We start from the raw sequence: 22,176 nt of genomic DNA, 5'->3' as shown, positions 1-22,176 counted from the left end.
ATACAGATCTGGAACTCATGGCCTCAAGCAATCTTCCCATCTCAGACTCCCAAAGCACTGAGATTACAGATCTGAGCCACCATGCCCAAATACTATACTTTTATATCACAAATTTTACAAAACTATTTCCACATTTTGTGCTTTATCTTTTAAACTTTAAAACAAAAACATATATGAATATTTAGTTTTCAGTAGTCAATTTATCAGGACATACCCTGTGGCTAGTTTCTGACTTTCATCTAATGCTTAGAAAGGTTTTCTCAATACATGAAAATTAAAAATGTACTCATATCTTTTTCCTTTTTTAAATAAATCTTTATTTTTCATCTTTTCAAAAGTAATACATGCTTGTTGTCAAAAATTAAACAAATAAATTAATGCAGGTAGAGTGAGTATCTTTAGTATGGGTTTTCCTATCCAACAACAAGGCTTCTCTCTCTCTCCATTTATTCAAATTTCCTTTCTAAAGTGGCTCTCAGTGAAGACTTAAATTTCTCCATACAAGTCTTCCATAACTGTTTATTTCTAGAAAATCTACTTTTCTTGATGCTGCTGGGAATGAAATCTTTTCCTTCATTATATTTTCTAATTCCTGTTAGTACAAAACAAAGCTATTTATTCTTGGATGTTTCTCTTTAAGTGGTCATCCTTTCCTGATTAAAAATTGAACAGAATAAAAACTGTTTCCATATGAAGTCTCTGCCATACTCTTTCCCTCTTGGGGGTTTTTCAATGGGCGAATCTGATGATACTTGATCCATTTTGGCATTAATCTTGAGAGTTTTCTACATCTTTCTCATTATTAGGATTTTCCTTCACTGTGGACACTCTGATGCTGACTGAGCTGGAAGCTAAACCTGAATGCTTTCCCACACACACTACACATATAGGGTTTCTTCCAAGTGTGGACTGTCTGATGTATAATGTAGTCAGAACTAAAGCTGAAGCCTTTGCCACATTCCACACATCTGAAGGGTTTCTCCCCAGTGTGGCTTCTCTGATGCCGAATTAAATGGGCATTAACATGGAAGGCTTTTCCACACTCCTTACACTGAAAGGGTTTCTCTCCAGTGTGAATTCTCTGATGCACAATGTAGTTAGAACTACAGCTGAACGCTTTCTCACATTCCATACATTTGAAAGGTTTCTCCCCAGTATGTATCCTCTGATGCCTAGTTAGTTTGGCATTGATACTGAAGGCTTTCCCACATTCCTTACATTGATAGGGCTTTTCTCCAGTATGGATTCGGTGATGATCAAGTAGGTTTCTTTTAGAAGTAAAGCATCTCCCACATTCATTACATTCAAAAGGTTTCTCCCCAGTGTGAATTCTCTGATGCCGCATTAGTTTCCCATTAACGCTGAAGGCCTTTCCACACTCATTACACTCATAGGGCTTCTCCCCAGTGTGAATTCTCAGATGCTGCCGAAATTGGGAGTTACACCTGAAGGCTTTCCCACATTCATTACACTCATAGGGTTTCTCGCCTGTGTGAATTCTCTGGTGTTGGATTAACTTCCCTTTGACACTGAAGGCTTTTCCACATTCAGTGCATTCATAGGGTTTCTCACCTGTGTGGATTCTCTGATGCTGAATGAGTTTTGTATTATTATTGAAGCCTTTTCCACACTCTTTACACTGATAGGGCTTTTCTCCTGTGTGGATGCTCTGATGCTGCCTAAGCTGGGAGCTGCACCTGAAGCCTTTTCCACATTCATTACATTCATAAGGCTTCTCTCCAGTGTGGATTCTCTGATGCTGAATTAATTTTGCATTAACATTGAAAGCTTTCCCACAGTCATTACACTCGTAAGGTTTCTCCCCAGTGTGGACTCTCTGATGTGTAATATATGCAGAACTACAGCTGAAGCCATTTCCACACTCCTTGCACTGATAGGGCTTTTCTCCCGTATGGATTCTCTGATGCCTACTTAGACTTCCATTAACACTGAAGGCCTTCCCACACACCTTACACTGATAGGGCTTCTCCCCACTGTGGATTGTCTGATGTGTGATATAATGGGAACTGTAGCTGAAGCTTTTCCCACACTCCACACATTTGAAGGGTTTCTCCCCACTGTGAAGTCTTCGATGCCAAATTAATTTCTCATTAATGCTGAAAGCTTTGCCACACTCCGAACACTGATAAGCCTTTTCCTCAGTGTTGTTTTCTTGATGTTGATTAAGTTGAGAGTCACACCTAAAGGGCTCCACTAATTCTTCACATTTGAAAGGTCTTTCCTCAGAATTAATTATTTCATGCTTAACGAGTTTTGTATCAAAGCTGATGGCTTTCCCCAATCCTGTACACCCAGAGGGCTGCTCTCCCCTGATGGTATGACACTGATATGAGTTAGAACTTTGACTAAAAAAACACTCCTCCATGGGGCTTGTCTCATCTTTCACTGTTCCATTAATGCTGTTGCTCTTCTCCTTCTTTGTATTTCCTGTTGAGTAGACTTCCTGTTGTTTCTCTAGAAGACAGGCTTCTGAAAAGTCTGTTTCCTGGGAAAAGTCCCTTTGAAGTTCAAATGATACATTCTCTTTTCCTTCATACATTTCCTTTGTCAAATCATTGTCAGTCTGAATATCTACTATAAAAAACAAAACATAAAATGTCATGTAAGAACCATGTTAGAAAAAAGAAGAGAACTGTGCTATAAAAGACCATAATAATCGGGGGCTCCTTAAAATCATCAGACTAGTTCAAAAAACCTAGGGTTTCTCCGTAAGGTGGAATAACTAATATGTAACTAGTAAAAGAATGCAATAAATCCATACATGCTGACATAAAAAGACATCAAAGATACAATCAAATGAAAATACAAGTTGAAAAACCGGTATATAGAATAGATTTTCATCTGTGTAAAGAAAAATATAAAAGGCAGATATATATACTTGTACATATCTAGAAAACTTCTAGAAGAATCCATAAGAAACTAAACAAACTAGCATAGGAAGTTTGGTGGACTTGCTTCCCCACTTTATACACTTTCTGTATCGTTGAGTCGGTGTCAATATTATAAAGCAATGAAAGTAATGATTAAAAAAAAAAAAAAAATCACCAGTCTCACTGTGCCTAAAGCAAGGCCACTGTAGAGAACATAACCAATCACATGAAGGTTAAAAGTGACAGCTGGGCACGGTAGCTCACGCCTGTAATCCCAACACTTTGGGAGGCTGAGGCAGGTGGATTGCCTGAGCTTGGGAGTTTGCAACCAGCCTGGGCAACACAGTGAAACCCTGTCTCTACTAAAACACAAAAAATTAGCCGGGCATGGTGGCACACACCTATAGTCCCAGCTACTCAGGAGGCTGAGGCAGGAGAATTGCTCGAACCCAGGAGACAGAGGTTGCAGAGAGCCAAGTTCATGCCATTGCACTCCAGTTTGGGCGACAGAGCGAGACTCCATCCCCCCCCCAAAAAAAAAACAAAAAAAAAAACAGTGACAGCAGTGGAATAAAATTCTAGGTCTTGTCCACCAGATCAGCATTCTTTAATCACACCATGCTTTTCTACACCCTGCAGTTTCTTCTTAGTTGTTCCTATGGCACTCAGTCCTTACCTAAAAAAAAAAAAAAAAAAAAAAAAAAAAGAAAATGCTGAAGAAGGAAAAGGCACAGGATCCAACAGGATGTGGCAACTTGGGGGATGACAAAAGTCAGCAGCACCAGGGAGCAAAATGGAAATAATTTTGTTTCTTTCCTTAGAATGTTAACTGTGGGCTTTCCAAAATTCCTCCTTCAACTTCATTTCTACTTTAGACAGGCTCTATTTAAGGGCCATTTCATCCCATTTCTTCCTATTCCTCCAAGGTTAATACTGCATTAACCTTGCCTTTTCCTTTCACTTCTTCCTCCAATCCTAAACTTGATCATACCCTAAAAGTCTTTTCATAATACCAATAGTCTTTACAACTAGAACTACTGATCTCTGCATTTGTTTCCAACTTTCTCAAAAGCTGAGTCCCAAAATGCTGCCTCATATTTTTTCATCTTTCATCACTCCTCAACCATACGTAATATGCCTCCTGCCCCAATATTTCATAATTGCTCTCAATAAGCCCCTCCAATTGCCTGGATTCCCCAGAAAGCACTTTCTAAATAATATTGGTCTCTTCCCAACTAAAAAAATAATACTCATCTGTTGCTATAGACTGAATGTTTGTCCTCCCCACAAATGCATACTCTGAAATCCTAACCCCTGATGTGATTGTATTAGGAGGTTGGGCTATGGCAGAACCCTCATGAATGGGATTAATGACCTTAAAAAAGATCCCAGAGAGCTCCCTTTCTTGCCACCATGTGAGGATACTGTGAGAAGATGGCTGTCTATTAGCCAGGAAGCAGGCCCTTGCCAGAAGGAACCTGCCTGCACCTTGATCTTGGACTTCTTAGCCTCTAGAACTATATGAAATAAATTTCTGTTGTTTATAAGCCATCCGATCTATGGCAGTCTGTTATCGTAGCCCAAACTGACTAAGACATCTATTCTATCAGATGTCTAGTCATCCTCTCCAGAAGTCTACTCCTGTTTTGCTGCATTCTCACCAACACTGAATATAATTTAATTATTCTCAATATCATAGGTGAAATCTCTCTCCTTGTTTTCATTTTCCTCTCTTGCAGTGAGGATGGCCATTTGACACAGTTCCAGCAAACGAGTCTTAAACAGGTATCACTGAGTGGGCTTCTGAAGATTTTTAAAAAGAAGTCAACACTGCTGCCATGGGCCTCATGCCCTTTGCCCTCCCTTCTGCCTGCCTAGAGCCTGTTTGATTCCTCATCCCAGTTAACCCACACACATTGACTACATTAATGTTTCTATCCCCAGCTAGGATCATGATGGGCTTCCTGGAAAAGTCAAAGACTTCAGGACAGTCAGCTGCCTACAGGACAAAATACAGGGTCCTTTGATTAAGGACCTCACAATATCACTTTTTTTCCTGTATTTGTCAAGCCCATTATATGGCAAATTCTCCATTTCCAAAGCATGCCTTCCTTGGTCAGGTATCATCTGATAGAATGATCAAAGGGAATAAAAACCCACAGAAACCATCTAAGAAAAGTGAAGACTCACTGAAAAATGCAAGAGAATCTCACAGACCCTAAATGCAAGAAATAACAGGTGACCTCGGGGGAATGAGAAGTCATTTGGCAGCTACTCTGTTGGCACCAATTGGAGCCCTGCTCCTTCAAGTGTGGTCTGGTAACCAGAAGTACTGGCATCGCCACATCACTAGGGAACTTCATAGAAATGCAGACTCCACACATACTGCATATCTGTAAGACCTCAGGATTCATTTACACATTCACATTTAAGAAGCAAAAATCAAGAGCACTTCCTCCCTTCCACATTACCTTCTCTGTGTACAGCTGTCTTCCCCAACACCAAAATAAAAATACTGAACTGAGCATGCACTATAAGCTAGGCACTTGATATGTGTTATCTCATTTAATCCTCAACCCACAAGACTAGTACTATTACCTTCTTTTATTATTAACCCATTTTCAGAGATGAGAACACTCAAATAACCCACTCAAAGTCACACAAATTAGGAAGCAACACAGTTGGGACTGGACTTCAGAAAAGTCTCCTCTAAAGACTGTGCTTTTAACCACTTCTGTCTGTGTGAAAAGGCTGTTAATTCTGTATCCTCCACACTATGTGAACAATGCTTAGAAATGCCAAGGAACCCCCAAATTACTGAGTCCATTAATTTTGTCTGAGAAAGGCAGGATTCTAAAATTAAGAACTGAAAAGAGTCAGAATGAAGGGTTTGAAAAAAGATCTGTTCTTGGAATTAGACACAACAAACTTTGAAGACAGATAAGGACTACCTATCTCTATGAATCATCAAAATGTACTTAAACTTTACTCTGTATGACCGGCCAATAAACATAGTATGCTTATATGTTGCTGAAGTTGGCTTTATGCCTAAAGTGCTAAATTCCAACAGAATGGGAAATATGTACCTTCCTTACCAGTCCGGAGGCCCCAGAGGCCTGTTCCTGCAGCCAGTGGAGATGGGCCCCCCAGCTCACCTCCTCCCTCCAGTTGTGAGATCACAGCAGGTTTGAGAAGTGGAAATCCTGGTTTGGGAGAGGTAAATAGGAGAGACAGATGAATAATCTCCCACAGATAAATTCCTAAGCCTCTTCTCAGATTGTCTCAGCAGTAGGGAGAGAAGGTAAGAACCCCAGGAGGTCCCAAGCCTCAGGACTATAGGAAAGTACTATGGGGCTTAGGAAGGACTACAGAGACCTTGGAGACGTCTAAGGCTTTGGGAGGCAAGTGTGGGGGTTGGGAGTGAAGGCTTGGGAAAGTGTGGGAGTGCCTGGGAAGGGCCCAGACTGTAGGCCTAGGAGACCTCATGCAGGGCAAGCAGGGAGATTCTGCCCAAAGGGATACCACTTTTCGACCTTGGCCTGAAATATCCAGAGTACACTGAGATCCTTGAAAAGACTCAAGATAGGTAAGATGAGGGGGGAACTGAAGATGCCACTATGGAACAGGAAGTCCCTGGATTCCAGTGTTTCCAAAATATAGCTTTCATGTGTTGGATCAACAGTACATACCAGTTCCAAGCAAAGTCCTATATAGGCCTACAAAAAGCTTGGTGTTTGCCCCTGCCAGTAACCTCTTAGTCTAGGAAATTAGGAACAGCTCTGGGGTTCTCACTCAGTAAAGGATTACCAGAGATCCCCCCAGTAACCTGTAAGGGAGAAGCAAGCCAGAAACCCCAATTGGCAGAGTCCAGATTCCCAGGAGAGAGAGGACTTACCCAGGGAGGCCACATTCCCATAATTCTCCAGCATCACATCCCTGTACAGGGTCCTCTGTGCAGGGGACAGACCATCCCATTCCGCCTGGGTGAAGTACACAGCCACGTCCTCAAAGGTCACCAACTTCTGAAACAACAGGTTCCTGCTGCCCTAGGGCCAATTCCATGGCTCAGGCCCTAAGTGAGGGGCAGAGGGCAGTATAAGGGCTTGGGGAGGGTGCTTGTGAGAGCACAAAACATTAACAACAAGGGAAACATCTCAGAAAAAACATCGAGAAAGTAAACTACAGAGTATCCAACTTCTCCCACAGCAGGGAAACCTCATGCCATTTTTCACACAAATAAGAAGTAACATAAGACAGGCTGAAAGAAAAAAAATTTCTATAAGCAAATTCTCTAAAGCCAACTCCACTCTTTTAGATAAGCTGCTCCCTCTCGGCAAACTCGGGGCAGATACACCAGCAGTTCCCACACCACTCCCCTGAGGTCTTGGCTCCCCTGCGCCTAACCTCAGCCCTGTTCCGCTACCCACCCATCGCCTTCATCCTCACAGCTCAAGCCACCCCCAAAGATCAGCCACGGCTTCTGTCTCATTCAGCCCCACCGGATTCCCCTCACACACCCCCTAACAAGGGGCTGTGCAGCCTCTGCTTGAGCACCTCCAGCCACGGATGCTCCATGCTGCCCAGGCTGCGGGGTCTTCCTGGAAAGCCAGAATTTTCCTTTCCCTCTCCTATTCAAGTCTCATCCTTTCCAGCTTCTCCGAAAGCTTCACTGTCTCCAAGAACATTTGGGAAAGCAGGGAGATCAGCCTTCCCACTGGCCGGCTACTCTCCCTTTGCATCACTAAGCTATGTGGTTGGCACAAGCTTCACCACTCAGGGATGCTGCGTGTCGTTCTCAGGCCCAACCACCCCTCCTGGGCAGCTGCAGCCTCTGGCAGGCTCACCCTCTGCCCACCTCAACCTGCTCTAATAACCACAGGGACTCACTGGCAGGGATCTGCTGCTCAACTGTTCTCTGCCAGGATGTGTCTTCCTGGAGTCTACTGACCTCCACCCAACAGCAATTCTAGTCCAACCTCTAGGTGTTTCTGTGAGTCTTCTTTGTGTGACCTTCAACAAGTAACTTCTGTGCACAAAATATAATGTCTTCACTGTGTGCTGCCACCACAACCCCAGTAAGTTGGCACTTCCTTCTGAATTTACACCTCAGATGGGGTCAGAATCATCCATACAAGAAACCCCAGCCAGAAACCTGGAAATTGTTCTTGACTTCCCGCCTTCCTTATTATCATGAATCCTTTGACTCTCTATGTCTGAAAGATTTTTTTTTTTCTTTGAGATGGAGTCTCACTCTGTCACCCAGGCTGAAGTGCAGTGGCGTGACCTCAGCTCACTGCAATCTCTGCCTCCCAGGCTCAAGCGATTCTCCTGCCTCAGCCTCCTGAGTAGCTGGGACTATAGGCATGCACCACCACACCCAGCTAATTTTTCTATTTTTAGCAGAGACAGCGTTTCACTATGTTGGCTAGGCTGGTCTTGAACTCCTAACCTCAAGTGATCCACCCGTCTCAGCCTCGCAAAGCACTGGGATTACAGGCGTGGGCCACCGCACCGGGCCGTGATTTTTCTCTTAAGCATTACTTGAATCGGATCCCTCTTTAATGATGGCTTTCCTTGATGAAGCCCATGTCACGGGACCAGTGGGATTCTTCTTTGTGAAGTGGTCACCGTGTTTTTGAATCTTCCTTACCAGTTATTCCATACACATCACAAACCTGACCAAGTTAACATCACTGGTTCCACAGCTGCCTTATGGCTGAGCAGTTCTGAATCACTTAATAACTCTGTGATCCTGGGCAAGTTACTCTACTCCCCTTTTGCCTTTTCTTTTTAGGTGGAAAGAGTACAACACAGCACTTATCACAGAGGGCGGCTGTCAGGAGCAAACGGCCATACAAAGGGCTTAGCATGTCACCTGGAGCATAGTAAGCCTCCAACAATACAACTAGTGTGACTGTGGCTATGATTGTTCCCAACCTGTAGTCCATGGAAGTCCATGGATGAGCTTCAGGGGATCCGTGAAGTCCCTGAAAGTGTATGGAAAATTTGGTTTGCAGGTTTATTTTTCTGCAGGACAGGGTGGAAAGTTCTTCTCAGATACCTAAAGTCTGCATGCTAAGCTTTGAAAGCTTCACAAGGACAATGAGACATTTCATCCCATGTGACTCTCTTTCCCCTCCCTTGACTCCACTCCCTGTGACCTTCTCTTATCCCTGAATTAAGAGGCACAGCCATCCTTCTCTGATCAGGTCCTGCTATTCCTCTTCCCTACATCCCCACCACAGATAGTCCAATCCTCTGTGACTGTCCTCCACTCACACTCCGGCACAGAACATCCCACAGGGGCAGCTTCCATGTCCCCATTCACCCAGAGCCCTATGCTGGAGGTGCTCCTGTAGAGAGGAGCAGAGACCCTCAGTGTGCAGAAGACCACCACCCTCCTGCTCTCCTGCTCACTCTCCCGCTGCCTCCACTCGCTACTGTCCTGGTCTTTGCCACCCACCCCGCACAACACCTCTTTCCCGTAAGTTGCAGTCCAGCAGGTGGAAGCAGCTGTCATCCCGAGGCTCACCAGCTCCCCTTCTCAATGTTTTTCAATCTGAAACTGCCCAGAAGAAGAGCTGAAGGACCAACAGCTCACCTGGGACCAGGCTGTCAGGTGCATGGCTGCCATCCCCTGGTCCCCCTCTCAGAGAAGGACTGGAGCTAAGGAGAAACACAACGAGAAACAAGTGTGAGGCAAGCCACCCCTACCAGAGCAACACAGCCCCTCACAGAAAATGCAAGACACAGGCAGCTTGCATCCAAATAAGAGTGTGAACAGGAGCTGCCCAAGAAGGGAGTGATCTGTTCACTGGCTCAGTGCCTAGGACTCCAGGCTATGACACTGAAATTCACTGCCAGGAACCCTAGGACTTTACAATTCTGATACATATCACACACACAGAAAAGTGTATATATAAAATTAAAAAATAAACAAAAATTTAAAAATAATAATAATAAGAGTGCATATAAAACCTGCTGGGCACGGTGGCTCGTGCCTATAATCCCAACACTTTGAGAGGCCAAGGCGGGTGGATCAATTGAGCTCAGTTCAAGACCAGCCTGGACACGTGGCAAAACTCTGTCTCTACAAAAAATACAAAAATTAGCCAGGAGTGGTGGCACGTGCCCGTGGTCCCAGCTATTCGGGAGTATGAGGTAGGAGGATCACTTGAGCCCAGGAGGTCAAGGCTGCAGTGAGCCAAGATCACACCACTGCACTCCAGCCTGGGTGATGAGAGTGAGACACTGTCTCAAAAAAATAAAAAATAAAAATAAATACAATAAAATGTAGGCAGAACCTAAAAATAAAGCAAAGAGTCATGTATCAACAATTCAGTTCAAGAAATAGGACAATACCAAGATCTTTGACTTATTTCTCTTTCTCAAAACAAGTATCATCTTCAGTATCACAGCAGGAAAAGCTGGGCTGGCTGGGCTGCAGCCCCAGTACACAGGTCTGGGGAGTCAAGCCTCAGGGAGGCAGCATCTGGAGAAGAGGAAAGCTGCCCCCAGTATCCTGCCCCATTTCCTCAGAGCTCTGAATGGCTTCAAGAATCCTAACACCTCTGGAGAGGTCTTGGGAGGTCAGTCCTCCTCAGGACAGCACAGGCTGTCCTTAGGAAGCTGAGCTGGAAGTAAGGGACCAGGCTGTTTCCCATATTTTCCAGTCTTCTGATAGTGAATGAGCCAAGGCCTGCACTTCTGCCTCAGCTCCTGAGAGAGATCACTGTAGCAGCCAGTCCCGTGACCCAGCACCTCTTGTTCACTGTATTCAAAAACACATGGACTGGTGATTTTCTGACTTCTACTGCCCTTAAAGTCATTCTTGAAATTACATTTTCCTAAAAAGTATCATCCATTTCTTCCAGGATTTCAACTTTACAAGTACAGAGTTGCATTTCCATTTCCTCCATATCCAGAGCCAGTTTGCTTTTCCCACTTCTTCTTTTGAATATATGTGCTTTCTAGACCTTTTTCCCAGGGTTAGAGTTAGAGACTAAACATTTATGTCCCTGCCAAATTCATATGTTGAAGCTCTAGCTTCATGAGACAAGTGACTGTACTTGGAGACGGGGCCTGTGAGGATGTAATAAGGATAAATGAGGTCCTAAGGGTGGGACTAAAGGTCCTAAGGTTAAATGAGGTCCAATAGGGCTGGTGCCTTTACAAGAAGAAGAAGAGACCCAGAGCCCACGTACCCACTCACCCCCTACCTCCCCCATGTGAGGACACAATGAGAGGGCTACTATCTATGAGCCAGGAAGACAGCCCTGACAGGAGCCAAAATCAGCTGGCACCTTGATCCTGGACTTCCAGTCTCCAGGACTGTGAGAAGTAAGTATGTTGGTGAAGCCACCCAGTCTATGGTATTTTGTTATGGCAGCCCAAGCAGACTAATACAGTTAGGCTGACCAGTGGTTTACTTATTTTAATGTGGTTTCCTTTTGTTTTCAAAGAACCAGCTTTTCTAGCTGAGCAACACTACTTTCTTGTATTTGTTTTAAATTCACTAATTCTGCTGTCTTAGTTTCTTCCTTCAACTCTGTAAGGGGCAGTGTAAGCACCACTCCAATCCTCTTATCTCATCCTTAGTCCAGTTCTACAGAGGCCTTAGTCAGCTTTGTGAAGCTGCAACCTACCGGAACCTTCACAAGCACCTACATCACCTATACCTGGTTCCTGCCCTGGGGCTTCTCTGGTGTCCTATGTGGGACACCTGTGGACACCTGCTAGGCCCTGAAGTGCAGATGCGTAAACACCTGTGGGACCCCCTTGACCAATGGCGGAGAGAAACCAATGGATAAATGTTTTCCCCGTCGATCCCCCAGCGGGGCGGCCTTAAGACTCCAAGGCTCCTCAAAGGCCCTGCAAGGCAGAGCCTGTTGAGGGCCGAGCATACCAATGCATCCTCGTACCAGTTCTCCCATCTCTGTTTCACTCCCCTTGTCTTTCACTCTGCCCCTGCGACCACATTCCTAAATAAACTCCTACATACAAATCTTTGTTCCAAGTTCTGCTTTTGGGGAAGCTTAGACTACAAAAGGCTTTTTTCCTATTGACTTATTCATTTATTTTCATTCTTTCCTGTTTGGCAATTAAAGCCTACAAGGCCACAAATTTTCCTCAGGATACACTATTTGCCACATTCCAGACGTTTTTATATTTCATGTTCTAATTACTGTTTTATAGTCAGTCAGCAATTCTGTTTTGTCTCTGACCTAGTAATTGCTTAGGATCATTTGCTGTTGCTAATTTCTTCTGTTTATAAGTTCTGGCTTTATTGCATGCTGGTTATATAATTCAATCTACCAACTTCTACTTTACACATTTTTCAGGATTTTTTTATGACTCGTGTCCCTTTAAAAATATATATTACCTGGTGTTTAAAGAGAAAACTTATTCTGTGATGGGAGAATATACAACTCTATTTTTAGATAAACCAACTCTACCAGTTACATATGTAGTGTGCGATAGATACCCCACTCAGCTAGTCAAGGGTGTATACCCGCTGCCTGAACCTTGAAGGCCAGGCAGTGAGTCAAGACCATGGGGCTCAGCAGAGGAGCAGGTGTCTGCAAGATCGTAAACATCCTAGAAAGTATTGAGAACCTACCAAGAAAAGTCTCATCGTTTAAATGCAGTAGACAGAGAGCCAGAAAATTCTCTTAAAAGTACTTAGAGACGAGGGGCAGCACAGGTCTCTAAAGCTGTCCTGCTGCCATCCAGGAGTAAGTATGTAAGTCCTGATAAACTCATCTACTTGCCAAGCTGGACTTGTCCAAGGCATTCTTTGGTCTCTTGGCTCCCTCCCAAGGGGAAAGTTTTTTTAAAATACGATTCCAGGTTTCTTCCTGTTATGACATTATACAGATTTTCTACATAATCCTTGATTACTTTTACCTAATTAAACCAAGATGGCCAGTGAAGAACTAACTCTCACAAAACACTGAGCTCAGATGTGTCATGAGCGAATCCTTTCAATGTTTCGGAAATGAGTAATTCTAACACTATGTAAACCGCAGCAGAGCACAGCAAAGTAAGTTTCCCAATTCTTTTTATGGTGCCAGCACAATACTGATACAAAACTATAGACTAGTCTCATTTATGAATTCTAATGCAAAAATTCTATCAAGGAATAGACTCCAGTAGTTCATTAAATACATCATGAGTGAGTAGGATTATCCCACGAAGATAAACAAACCTCAACGTTAGGATATTAATTAGTATATTTTTCACATTAATAAATCAAAGAAAGATAAACACACTGTCCATCTCAACAGATACCAGGCCAGGCACGGTGGCTCACGCCTGTAATCCCAGCACTTTGGGAGGCCAAGGAGGGCGGATCACGAGGTCAGGAGATCGAGACCATCCTGGCTAACACGGTGAAACCCCATCTCTACTAAAAATACAAAAAATTAGCCGGGCGTGGTGGTGGGCGCCTGTAGTCCCAGCTACTCTGGAGGCTGAGGCAGGAGAATGGTGTGAACCCGGGAGGCGGAACTTGCAGTGAGCCGAGATCACGCCACTGCACTCCAGCCTGGGCGATGAGTGAGACTCTGTCTCAAAAAAAAAACAAAAAACAAAACAGATACCAAAGGTGTTTAACATAATTCAACATTTGTGCCTAATTTTAAAAATTTACATCCTAGAGAAACTCTCATACATAGGAGGTATGTACAAAAATGTTATCAGCACATTTTAATAACAAAACACTGAAAACAACCCACATGTTCACTGAAAATACACCAATAAATTTTCATACAGTTTTTACAATGGAACATTACCCAGAAGCTACACACAGAAAGAATTTGGGAACTTAACATTGAATTATGAGAGTCCCAGATGACTTATACACACAATGGTGTCATTTATATGAAGCTCAAAAAAAAAAAATTAAGTACATTGCTTACAGATACATGCATATGTACTTATTTTTTAAAATAATAGGGCTACAATTAACACAAAATTCAAGATAACTGTTACCTCTAGGGGTTGAAGGCTGGGAGTTGGGTTGAGGAGGAGGAACACATTGATAAATTCAGCAGTACTGGCAATCATCTCTTTCTTAATTGAGTGGTATGTTCATGGATGCTTTTTATTACTATATATAACATATAAATATATTTTTTAAATAAATATATAAACCAGCAAGGATAGGGTGAAAGTGAGGACCCAAAATGTAATACAAAGAACAGCCAATGTGCCTAACTATACTACAATGAACATAACCACACCTAAGTGGTAGGAAAGAAAAGGGGTAAGCAACTTTGGAAAACATTATTTTGACTAAACACCATAAGATTAAAGACAAAAAGACCTGTATTCAAGTACTGTACTTTAGGTAGTAAATTTGCTTTTCATGGGGGTGTGAATTAGCGATTCTGAAACTATTAAATACATTCTAAAACTGAGTGAACTCGTAATTACGTTGTAGAAGTCATTCCCAGGTCATTGTCACCCCAGAGCCGAGAGAAGTAGGGCTGAGTTACCTTTTAGGGCCGACACTGCTCCAGGAGACAGTGTCCTCCAAAAGCCGGGCTTCTGCTGCCGGGTGACTGGGAGGGGCTCTGCGCTCCCACGCGGCCCTAATTCTTGACCCTATGTCAGGAGCCTGGGAGCACACGGTCCATACTTGGGATGCACATAGGTTAATGTTCCTGCCAGACCTCAACATGTCAAACGACTTGTGGTATCACCTCGGGCCGCTTCATGCCCACAAATATTCCACCCTTTAGCTGCACCGACACATCTTCCCCCAGCTGATCAAGTGCTAAATGCTCGGGGCCTCGTGGCTGGGACAGCAACACGGGTTTCCCCTTCAAATGGGCGCAACCTACTGAGCCACAAAGACCAAAGCTGGAGTTGAGGAGCGCGGAAGAGCACCCCGGGCCGCCGCCCTGCTCCCTCTCCCAGCCTGGGCCTCCTGGCAGCGTAGGCCACTGGAGACCCAGCTGCACCCAGGGTGGGAGTGCGTCTCAGCCAGACCCAGAGCCTGTGGGACAGGGCACGGCCCACGGCGCCCGGAGGCCTGCACTCACCTCCGCAGCGGGCTGCTCCCCGGCGCTGCCGGATGTGCGTCACCAGGCGGCCGAGCCTCTCTAGGAGCAAGGTCTCTCCGCCTCGGCGGTGGTCACGCCCGGCCAGCTGTGACCGGATCCCGGGCGGCTAGCTCGGGTCTGGCCCACGCGGACTGTTACCCCTGGGGAATGGGGCAGGTAAGAATTAGAGCCAAGCAGGGACCCAGCCCGGGGAGGTGAAACTGCAGGTGCGGCCACGTGTGGGAGTCTTGGAACTGGACCAGTGGATGGCGCGCTGTCACTCACACCCACTGCCCCCTTTTGCTAACAAATAGTTTGTAATGTCCATCTTATTCTCCTGACCTGATACTCATACATAATGGCCTAGAAAATCATACATAACATACACACCTACATATTAAAAAGTAATGTTATGCCTTAAGTGTAATGAAATAGAAAAAAAAGAGGAACGTCATCTGTCACATACTTCAATGTGTTTGGTCTTGGCTGCTGCAGGAGACCTAATGAGGTGGTCGCCTTTACACATAGACGTTGTCTGAATGCCACAGCCACAAAGCTGTGACTTACATTGTTTCAAAAATCACAAAATTGTGATCCAAAGTGGCAAACACGTTTTGGTGAAGTTCTGAATGAAACACAGGACAATCGTCTCTTGATTATACAATAATTACATTCCTGGAACATCAGTGTATGTTAAAACTGTGCAAAAATACATGTTTATCCAGAAAACAGGTTTAGATTCAGATAATTTAGACACAGAATTTTCACCTACCTGAATGTTCAAGACATTTGAAAGTGTGAACATTTTTTTCAATGGGCAGGACTGTCCTGTACATTGCAGGATCCTGGCTCCCATCCACAACGCTAGCAGCAATGTTACCACTGACACCAAATATAACAAAATACCTACCATAAAATTCCAAAATGAGCTCTGGGGGAAGGCAGACAGTACTAAAAGCCACTGGATTGAACGACCCTTAAATTCCCCACCCCCTCACACCCCCCCAACCCTGGTAATGTAGGCTTTTCTTCCTTCCAGCACTGGGTACCAACACCATCCAACGCTGCTGCACTGGGAGACTGGTATTTGGCCCCCGCTTGCCTCTGTGGCCTCTTATCACTCCCATTCATTCCCTGACTCCACTTCAGCCCTGCATGCTAAAAATGCTGTTCTCTAAATCTAGAATGCCCTTCCCTTCCCATTCCTACCCTCCATCTTGACTGTTACTGGAAGTGTGAGCTCAAATCCAATTTTGCATGGGAAGCAAGCCTTCCCTGATCATCCAGAATAAGGCAGGACACTCATTTATGTGCCATCACAGCATTGTGTACTTATTTAAGGTTATAGCTTATTTATATGTCTGTCTTCTCTGGTGGCTTCAGGGAACAGACACTATGTCTATCTTGTTCAACATCATCATCCTCAGCTAGAGAATAACCTGGCAGAAAGAAGGAGAGCAATAAACATTTGTTGTTGACAATGGTCCAAAGGCTCCAGCCCTAACTCTTAGGCAGAAGCCTACTTTGTGTGTCCCCAAGGGTAGTATATGTCTTATGCCTTGGACCATGACAGTGACCATGGGCAGGTGCCCTTCTCTGCCTTGCCCTGACCCTGATCTTCACTGTTTTCCAAAATGAGCTCATTAAGAAAATGACTGGGCAGAGTAATAGCTGGGGATTACGTTGCTCTTGTCAGTAATTTCTGGGTTTCACGTCTTTCTAGGGTCAGAAATCAGGAGTGAGGACTTGTTGAAAGAAATAGGAAGGAATCAGCAGATCACATAAATGCTGGCCCCAAATGTTTGCATCACAAACCCATTGCATAATTTTACAGATGAGAACATAAAGCTCTCTAAATAACCACAAAACTCCTACTCTACTTCAGACATACCAGAAAAATGAGATAATAATGCACAAACCAAGTTTCAAAAGCTCTACGGTAGGTCTGGAGAGATAGAGATCAGTTCTCGTCTGTCAACCCCTGTTCTTCCATTCTTATATGGTTACAGAATTTCTAACAAGGAACGTAAGAGGTCAGGGAAGAAGCACACATTTCCAGCATTCTTTAAAGCAAAGTGTGTCCATGTGACCAACTTCTGGCAAACGTAAGAAAATGTGATGCTGTGTCCTTAAAGACAAGGGACATGCCCTCCCTGGCCCCAAACCTTCATCGACCCGGTGGAATGTTGACAAGGGAGAGCATCAGAGCATTTTGGACCATGTGAATAAGGGTATGGCTGCTGGGGATGACAGAGCAACCAAAAGGAGGAGTTACAGAGCTGCTATATCAGCCCCAGATGGCTTATTTTCTGATGATACATGAGAGAGAAATAAACTTTTATCAAATTTAAACCACATTTATTTGGGTTCTTCAAATTAATTTCCAAGCCCATAGTCTAACTAATACCCCTAGAATGAGAAAGGATGGAAAAGTCACACAACACAACAGTTAAAAAATTAAGCTGGCTCTTCAACCACAGCATTCTAGAAATTCATTTCCACACCAGGCCTGCAGCCATGTAGTATCAGTTTCCTCCTGCACAGCTCTAAGGCTTCTTCTCCTGCACCCTTTGTCCTACAGCCCCAAGACCTCCCCAAAGCCCTTCCTCTCTGACCACCAGGGAAAGCTGACAATCTTCTCATGTTAAAAAATCTTTTTTGTTGGTAGGGCGTGGTGGCTCACACCTGTAATCCCAGCACTTTGGGAGGCTGAGGTGGGGGGAATCACCTGAGGTTGGGAGTTCGAGACCAGCCTGACTAACATGGAGAAACTCTGCCTCTACTAAAAATGCAAAATTAGCTGGGCGTGGTGGCGCATGCCTGTATTCCCAGCTACTCGGGAGGCTGAGGCGGGAGAATCATTTGAACCCAGGAGGCGGAGGTTGTGGTGGGCTGAGATTGCACCATTGCACCCCAGCCCAGGCAACAAGAGCAAACCTCTGTCTCAAAAAAGGAAAAATCTTTCTTGTTGTTTCCAGTTTTAATGGGACAGAGTAAAGATGGCTTTGCCTGCTTCTTCTTGTTAAAACTGTGGCAAAACAACAGGCTGGTTGATGTTCATTCCAGGAGTTCAAGGCTGTTTTCATGCTATAAAATTTTTACTTACTTATTGACGTTGTGAGTTCTGTGAACAAATCATTTAATCTATGTGGAGAAATGTACTAGGGTAGGGTGAGGTCTTATTCTCAAAGCAACCAAACATATATAGGAATAAGTTTATGAATAAATGTATAAGACATAGATCAAGAAAATTTTAAACATTTGGGGACTAAACCAATGAAAACCCCTTGTGTAAATGGAAAGGCACAGGTAATCCTTCAGTAAGAAGGATAGTTTTCTTTATTTAATCCATAAGTCCAACGTTATACTAAATAAGACCCCTATAGGATTTGTTGTAAAACTTGTGAAAATGATTCTAAAGTTTACGTAGAAAAAATATTAGAAGTGGCTGGGCACAGTGGCTCATGCCTATAATCCCAGCACTTTGGGAAGCCAAGACAGGTGGATCAACTGAGCTCAGGAGTTCGAGACCAGCCTGGCCAACATGGTGAAACCTTGTCTTTACTAAAAATACAAAAATTAGCCCAGCGTGGTGGCACACACCTGTAATCCCAGCTATTGGGGAAGCTGGGGCAGGAGAATTGCTTGAATCCAAGAGGCGGAGATTGCAGTGAGCCAAGATCATGCCACTGCACTCCAGCCTGGGCAACAGAGTGAGACTGTGTCAAAAAAAGAAAGAAAAAGAGAGAGAGAGAGAAAGAGAAGAGAAGAGAAGAAAGAAAGAAAAGAAAGAAAAGACAAGGAAAGAGAAGGAAGAAAGGAAGGAAGATTCTTATAAGGTACTACTGAAACTTAGGAATGCACAAGTATTGAAAGTCAAAGAATGGAAAATAGATATATCTGACAAGTATTAAATTAAAGGAAAAATGGCAAAGCTATATTAGTATCTCACAACAATAAGTTTAAGACAATAAATATTATTAGGCAGAATTCTATTGAGGGCAATGTAGCAAATAATATAAACTAGAATCTAGAAATTTAGAATAAGATATAACACTCAACATGATTTTAAATACTTAACTCACAGGAAAGTGTACCCAGGTACCAAAACCAAACAAGAAACTAAAACCAGAGGGGTTGGTTTGGACTGAAGAGCTCAGCTGATGCTTTGGCCAACAGGAGTGGGAATGGTGAAGAGTTGTAAGTCTTGATATCTGAGAAAGAATTATAATATGCAGGAGGCATATTATAGGAACAAGGAATAGGAACAGAGACTTTTCTCACACACATATACTCATCCAAATGCCTGGACTCATGAAAGGATAATTTTTTTTTAAATCTCATGAACAAAGAGAGATAACAAAGAATCTTGTGATCCTTGCCTAAGCTTTGAAGTGGTAATAGAAATGTCTTCTAAAAATTTATAATCATAGTTTGCATCATTAAGTATAGAGTTTAAATTAATACTACCTACTTGGACCAGTAACTTACAATTCAAGAAATTACATTAAAAACTAATCCTGAGAGACTTCTGAAATAGTCACAACAGAACTCATAGCCAATGACATTTAAAAGTTATTACAACCACATCTGATACATCTAAAAGTTTGGTGGAGAAATGAAAGATATAAAAAAGACCCAAATCAAACTTCTAAAGATGAAAACCTATAATGTGCAATAAAAATACATTGGATGGGATTAACAGCAGATTAGACATTATAGAAAAAAGATGAGTGAATTTGAAGACATAGCAATAGAAACTATTCAAAAAGAAACACAGAGAAAAGAAAATTTAAAATAAATGTACAGGACTGAGAAGTCCTGATTTCTTCACCTACTAGCTATGAGACCTTGGACAACCACTTAGCTTTTCTGAAATTCCATTGATTCATCTGAAAAATGAGATAATAGTGCACAGTTGCTGTAAATACTACATATATTTTTTTACTTAAAGTACATACAACAGGGACTGGGATTCAGTAGTTGCTCAATTAATGTTAACTTTTCCCCTCCTCTAAATTATTTGTGGACCTGATTACACTTTTTTATTTGTCAATAAGGACGTTAGTAATGCATAAGTTTGTAAATATGACATATTATAACTAGGAGAAAGACCTACAGTGCCAAACTCCTTCAAAGTTTTTTGTGCATAACCTCAAAGAAACTTGCTAACAACAATGAAGTTCAGAAGCTTTTTACCAGAGAAAGCAGATCCAATCCATTGTATGTTTCTGAAAATAGGTTAACAGGTTGGGGTTAACAAGTGAGGAGAGGGTGTGAAAAAGAATCAAGCCCTATCTCCAAATCAATACAACATACCATCTTTCTCACGTGTATTGCCTGATAGTTTGCTTATATGTCCCTAGGAAGGGCCCTGAGCATTCTTCCTTACATAGTACAACCAGGTATTACACATTTTCCCCCAACTTGAAGGACGTTGGCCTCCAGAATAACACAATGATACTAGGTACCAATCCCATAGACCTCCCAAGGGAGTTGGTCCAATTATCAGCTCTGATGCTGAAGTTCCTAGAAGGAAGAGAAAGAATCTCAACCCCCACCGTGTCATAAAGAACCTTCTAAAAGACTGCTGATTTTAGAGGATTACAATTGCCAGGTACACAGGAGTCGAAAGTCCCAGGAAATTAACCGTGACCACTGCAACGTGTGTTTATTATAGTGTCATCCAGGTACAAAGGACAGCAGTAGAAAACAGAAAAACCGTGGTGCTGTCCAAGGTGCTAGCTACGACTCAGTACGGTGTCTGTGGAGCTCTCCAAGGTTCTGGGGCTGGCCTCAGAACCATTGTCCTCCAACCTGGTGTGTTGGTCCCCTCTTACTATATATATTTTTATTTTTTTAAGAAGGAGTCTTGTTCTTGTCACCCAGTCTGGAGTGCAGTGCACGATCTCAGCTCACTGCAACCTCCACCTCCCGGGTTCAAGCGATTCTCTGGCCTCAGCCTCCCGAGTAGCTGGGATTACAGGCGCCCGCCACTACGCCTGGCTGATTTTTGTACATTTACTAGAGGTGGGTTTTTACCATATCGGTCAGGCTGGTCTCGAACTCCTGACCTCAGGTGACCCACCCGCCTCGGCCTCCCAAAGTGCTGAGATTACAGGCATTAGCCACCACGCCCGGCCTCCCCTGCTGGCTATATTTTAAGCCTGATATCCAGATACTTAATCTCACCCTATTCCTTTCTTTGAACTCATTTGGTCAGAACCTGACATATATCACCCAGTGCCCCAGTTTCTACTTGTCTTCTCTATCACTCTGCCTCAAAATCCAGAGATTCCAAGGATGAGAATTTATTGTGGACCCAAATGGCTAAGAGAGGCTCTTTTGGGAAGCTTTCTTACATCGTAAAAAATTTTGTAAACATAAATTATTTGTATTTGAAAGATTTAATTTATTTATTTATTTATTTTGAGACGGAGTCTCGCTCTGTCGCCCAGGCTGGAGTGCAGTGACCGGATCTCGGCTCACTGCAAGCTCCACCTTTCGGGTTCACGCCATTCTCCTGCCTCAGCCTCCCGAGTAGCTGGGACTACAGGCGGCTGCCACCTCGCCCGGCTAGTTTTTTGTATTTTTTAGTAGAGACGGGGTTTCACCATGTTAGCAAGGATGGTCTCGATCTCCTGACCTGTGATCCGCCGGTCTCGGCCTCCCAAAGTGCTGGGATTACAGGCTTGAGCCACCACGCCCGGCCTGAAAGATTTAAAAGACAAGGAACTATGTATTGTTCTTGTTGTTAACAATAAATTACCTCAACACTATTTGAACATAATAAAAATGCAATAAAATTTGAAACTTCGTGTGTCCCAATTGCTTTATTCAACTACCTTATACTCCTTTCCTAGTGAGTTAGCTTGCATTCAGGTGTTCTGAGCCATGAAAACATTTTTCTTTTCTCTTTTTTGTAGAGATGGGGTCTCGCTATGCTGCGTTGGCTGGTTTGGAACTCCTGGCCTCAAGTGATCCAACCATTTTAGTCTCCCAAAGTGCTAGGATTATAGACATGTGCCATCATGCCTGGCCCAAAGACATCTTTCATCGGAATTGCACCTTATTATTAGACACATTTATGTTTATTATGTAATGCTTTCTTCACATCCATACTGAAGAAGATCCAAAAGGTATTATATCTATTTTGTAGATGAAGAAAAACAAAGCTTACATGTTACAGTCTTTGTAGAACATAGAGTGTAGTGGGGGACACAAGTTTTAAGTAAATC

The 22,176-nt window shown here is 43.3% G+C and overlaps 1 protein-coding gene across 41 annotated transcripts; it reads right to left on the bottom strand.

Annotated features, from left to right (window-relative positions):
- Nucleotides 1–293: 293 nt before the first annotated feature.
- On the bottom strand, nucleotides 294–14,976 carry ZNF23 (zinc finger protein 23). Of its 41 annotated transcripts, none has more exons than XM_015443048.3 (6): nucleotides 14,390–14,976; nucleotides 9,493–9,557; nucleotides 8,829–8,878; nucleotides 6,787–6,963; nucleotides 5,978–6,094; nucleotides 294–2,595 (listed from the first exon to the last, which is right to left on the bottom strand). In XM_015443048.3, exons 4-6 carry the CDS (start codon nucleotides 6,818–6,820, stop codon nucleotides 803–805), a joined length of 1,944 nt encoding a protein of 647 aa, XP_015298534.2. In that variant the 5' UTR covers nucleotides 6,821–6,963; nucleotides 8,829–8,878; nucleotides 9,493–9,557; nucleotides 14,390–14,976; the 3' UTR covers nucleotides 294–802. The 41 variants fall into 41 exon arrangements, with proteins under 41 accessions (XP_015298534.2, XP_065393338.1, XP_045237968.1 ...); XM_065537266.1 differs by having other exon boundaries at nucleotides 294–2,592; nucleotides 5,987–6,094; XM_045382033.2 differs by having other exon boundaries at nucleotides 6,787–6,913.
- Between the last annotated feature and the right edge of the window lie 7,200 nt (nucleotides 14,977–22,176).

The sequence above is a fragment of the Macaca fascicularis genome, chromosome 20 (genome assembly GCF_037993035.2).
Source record: "Macaca fascicularis isolate 582-1 chromosome 20, T2T-MFA8v1.1".
NCBI classification, from domain to species: Eukaryota; Metazoa; Chordata; class Mammalia; order Primates; family Cercopithecidae; genus Macaca; species Macaca fascicularis.
The sequence above is the reverse complement of the archived record's forward strand: the minus strand, read 5'-3'. Positions and strand labels throughout refer to the sequence as shown.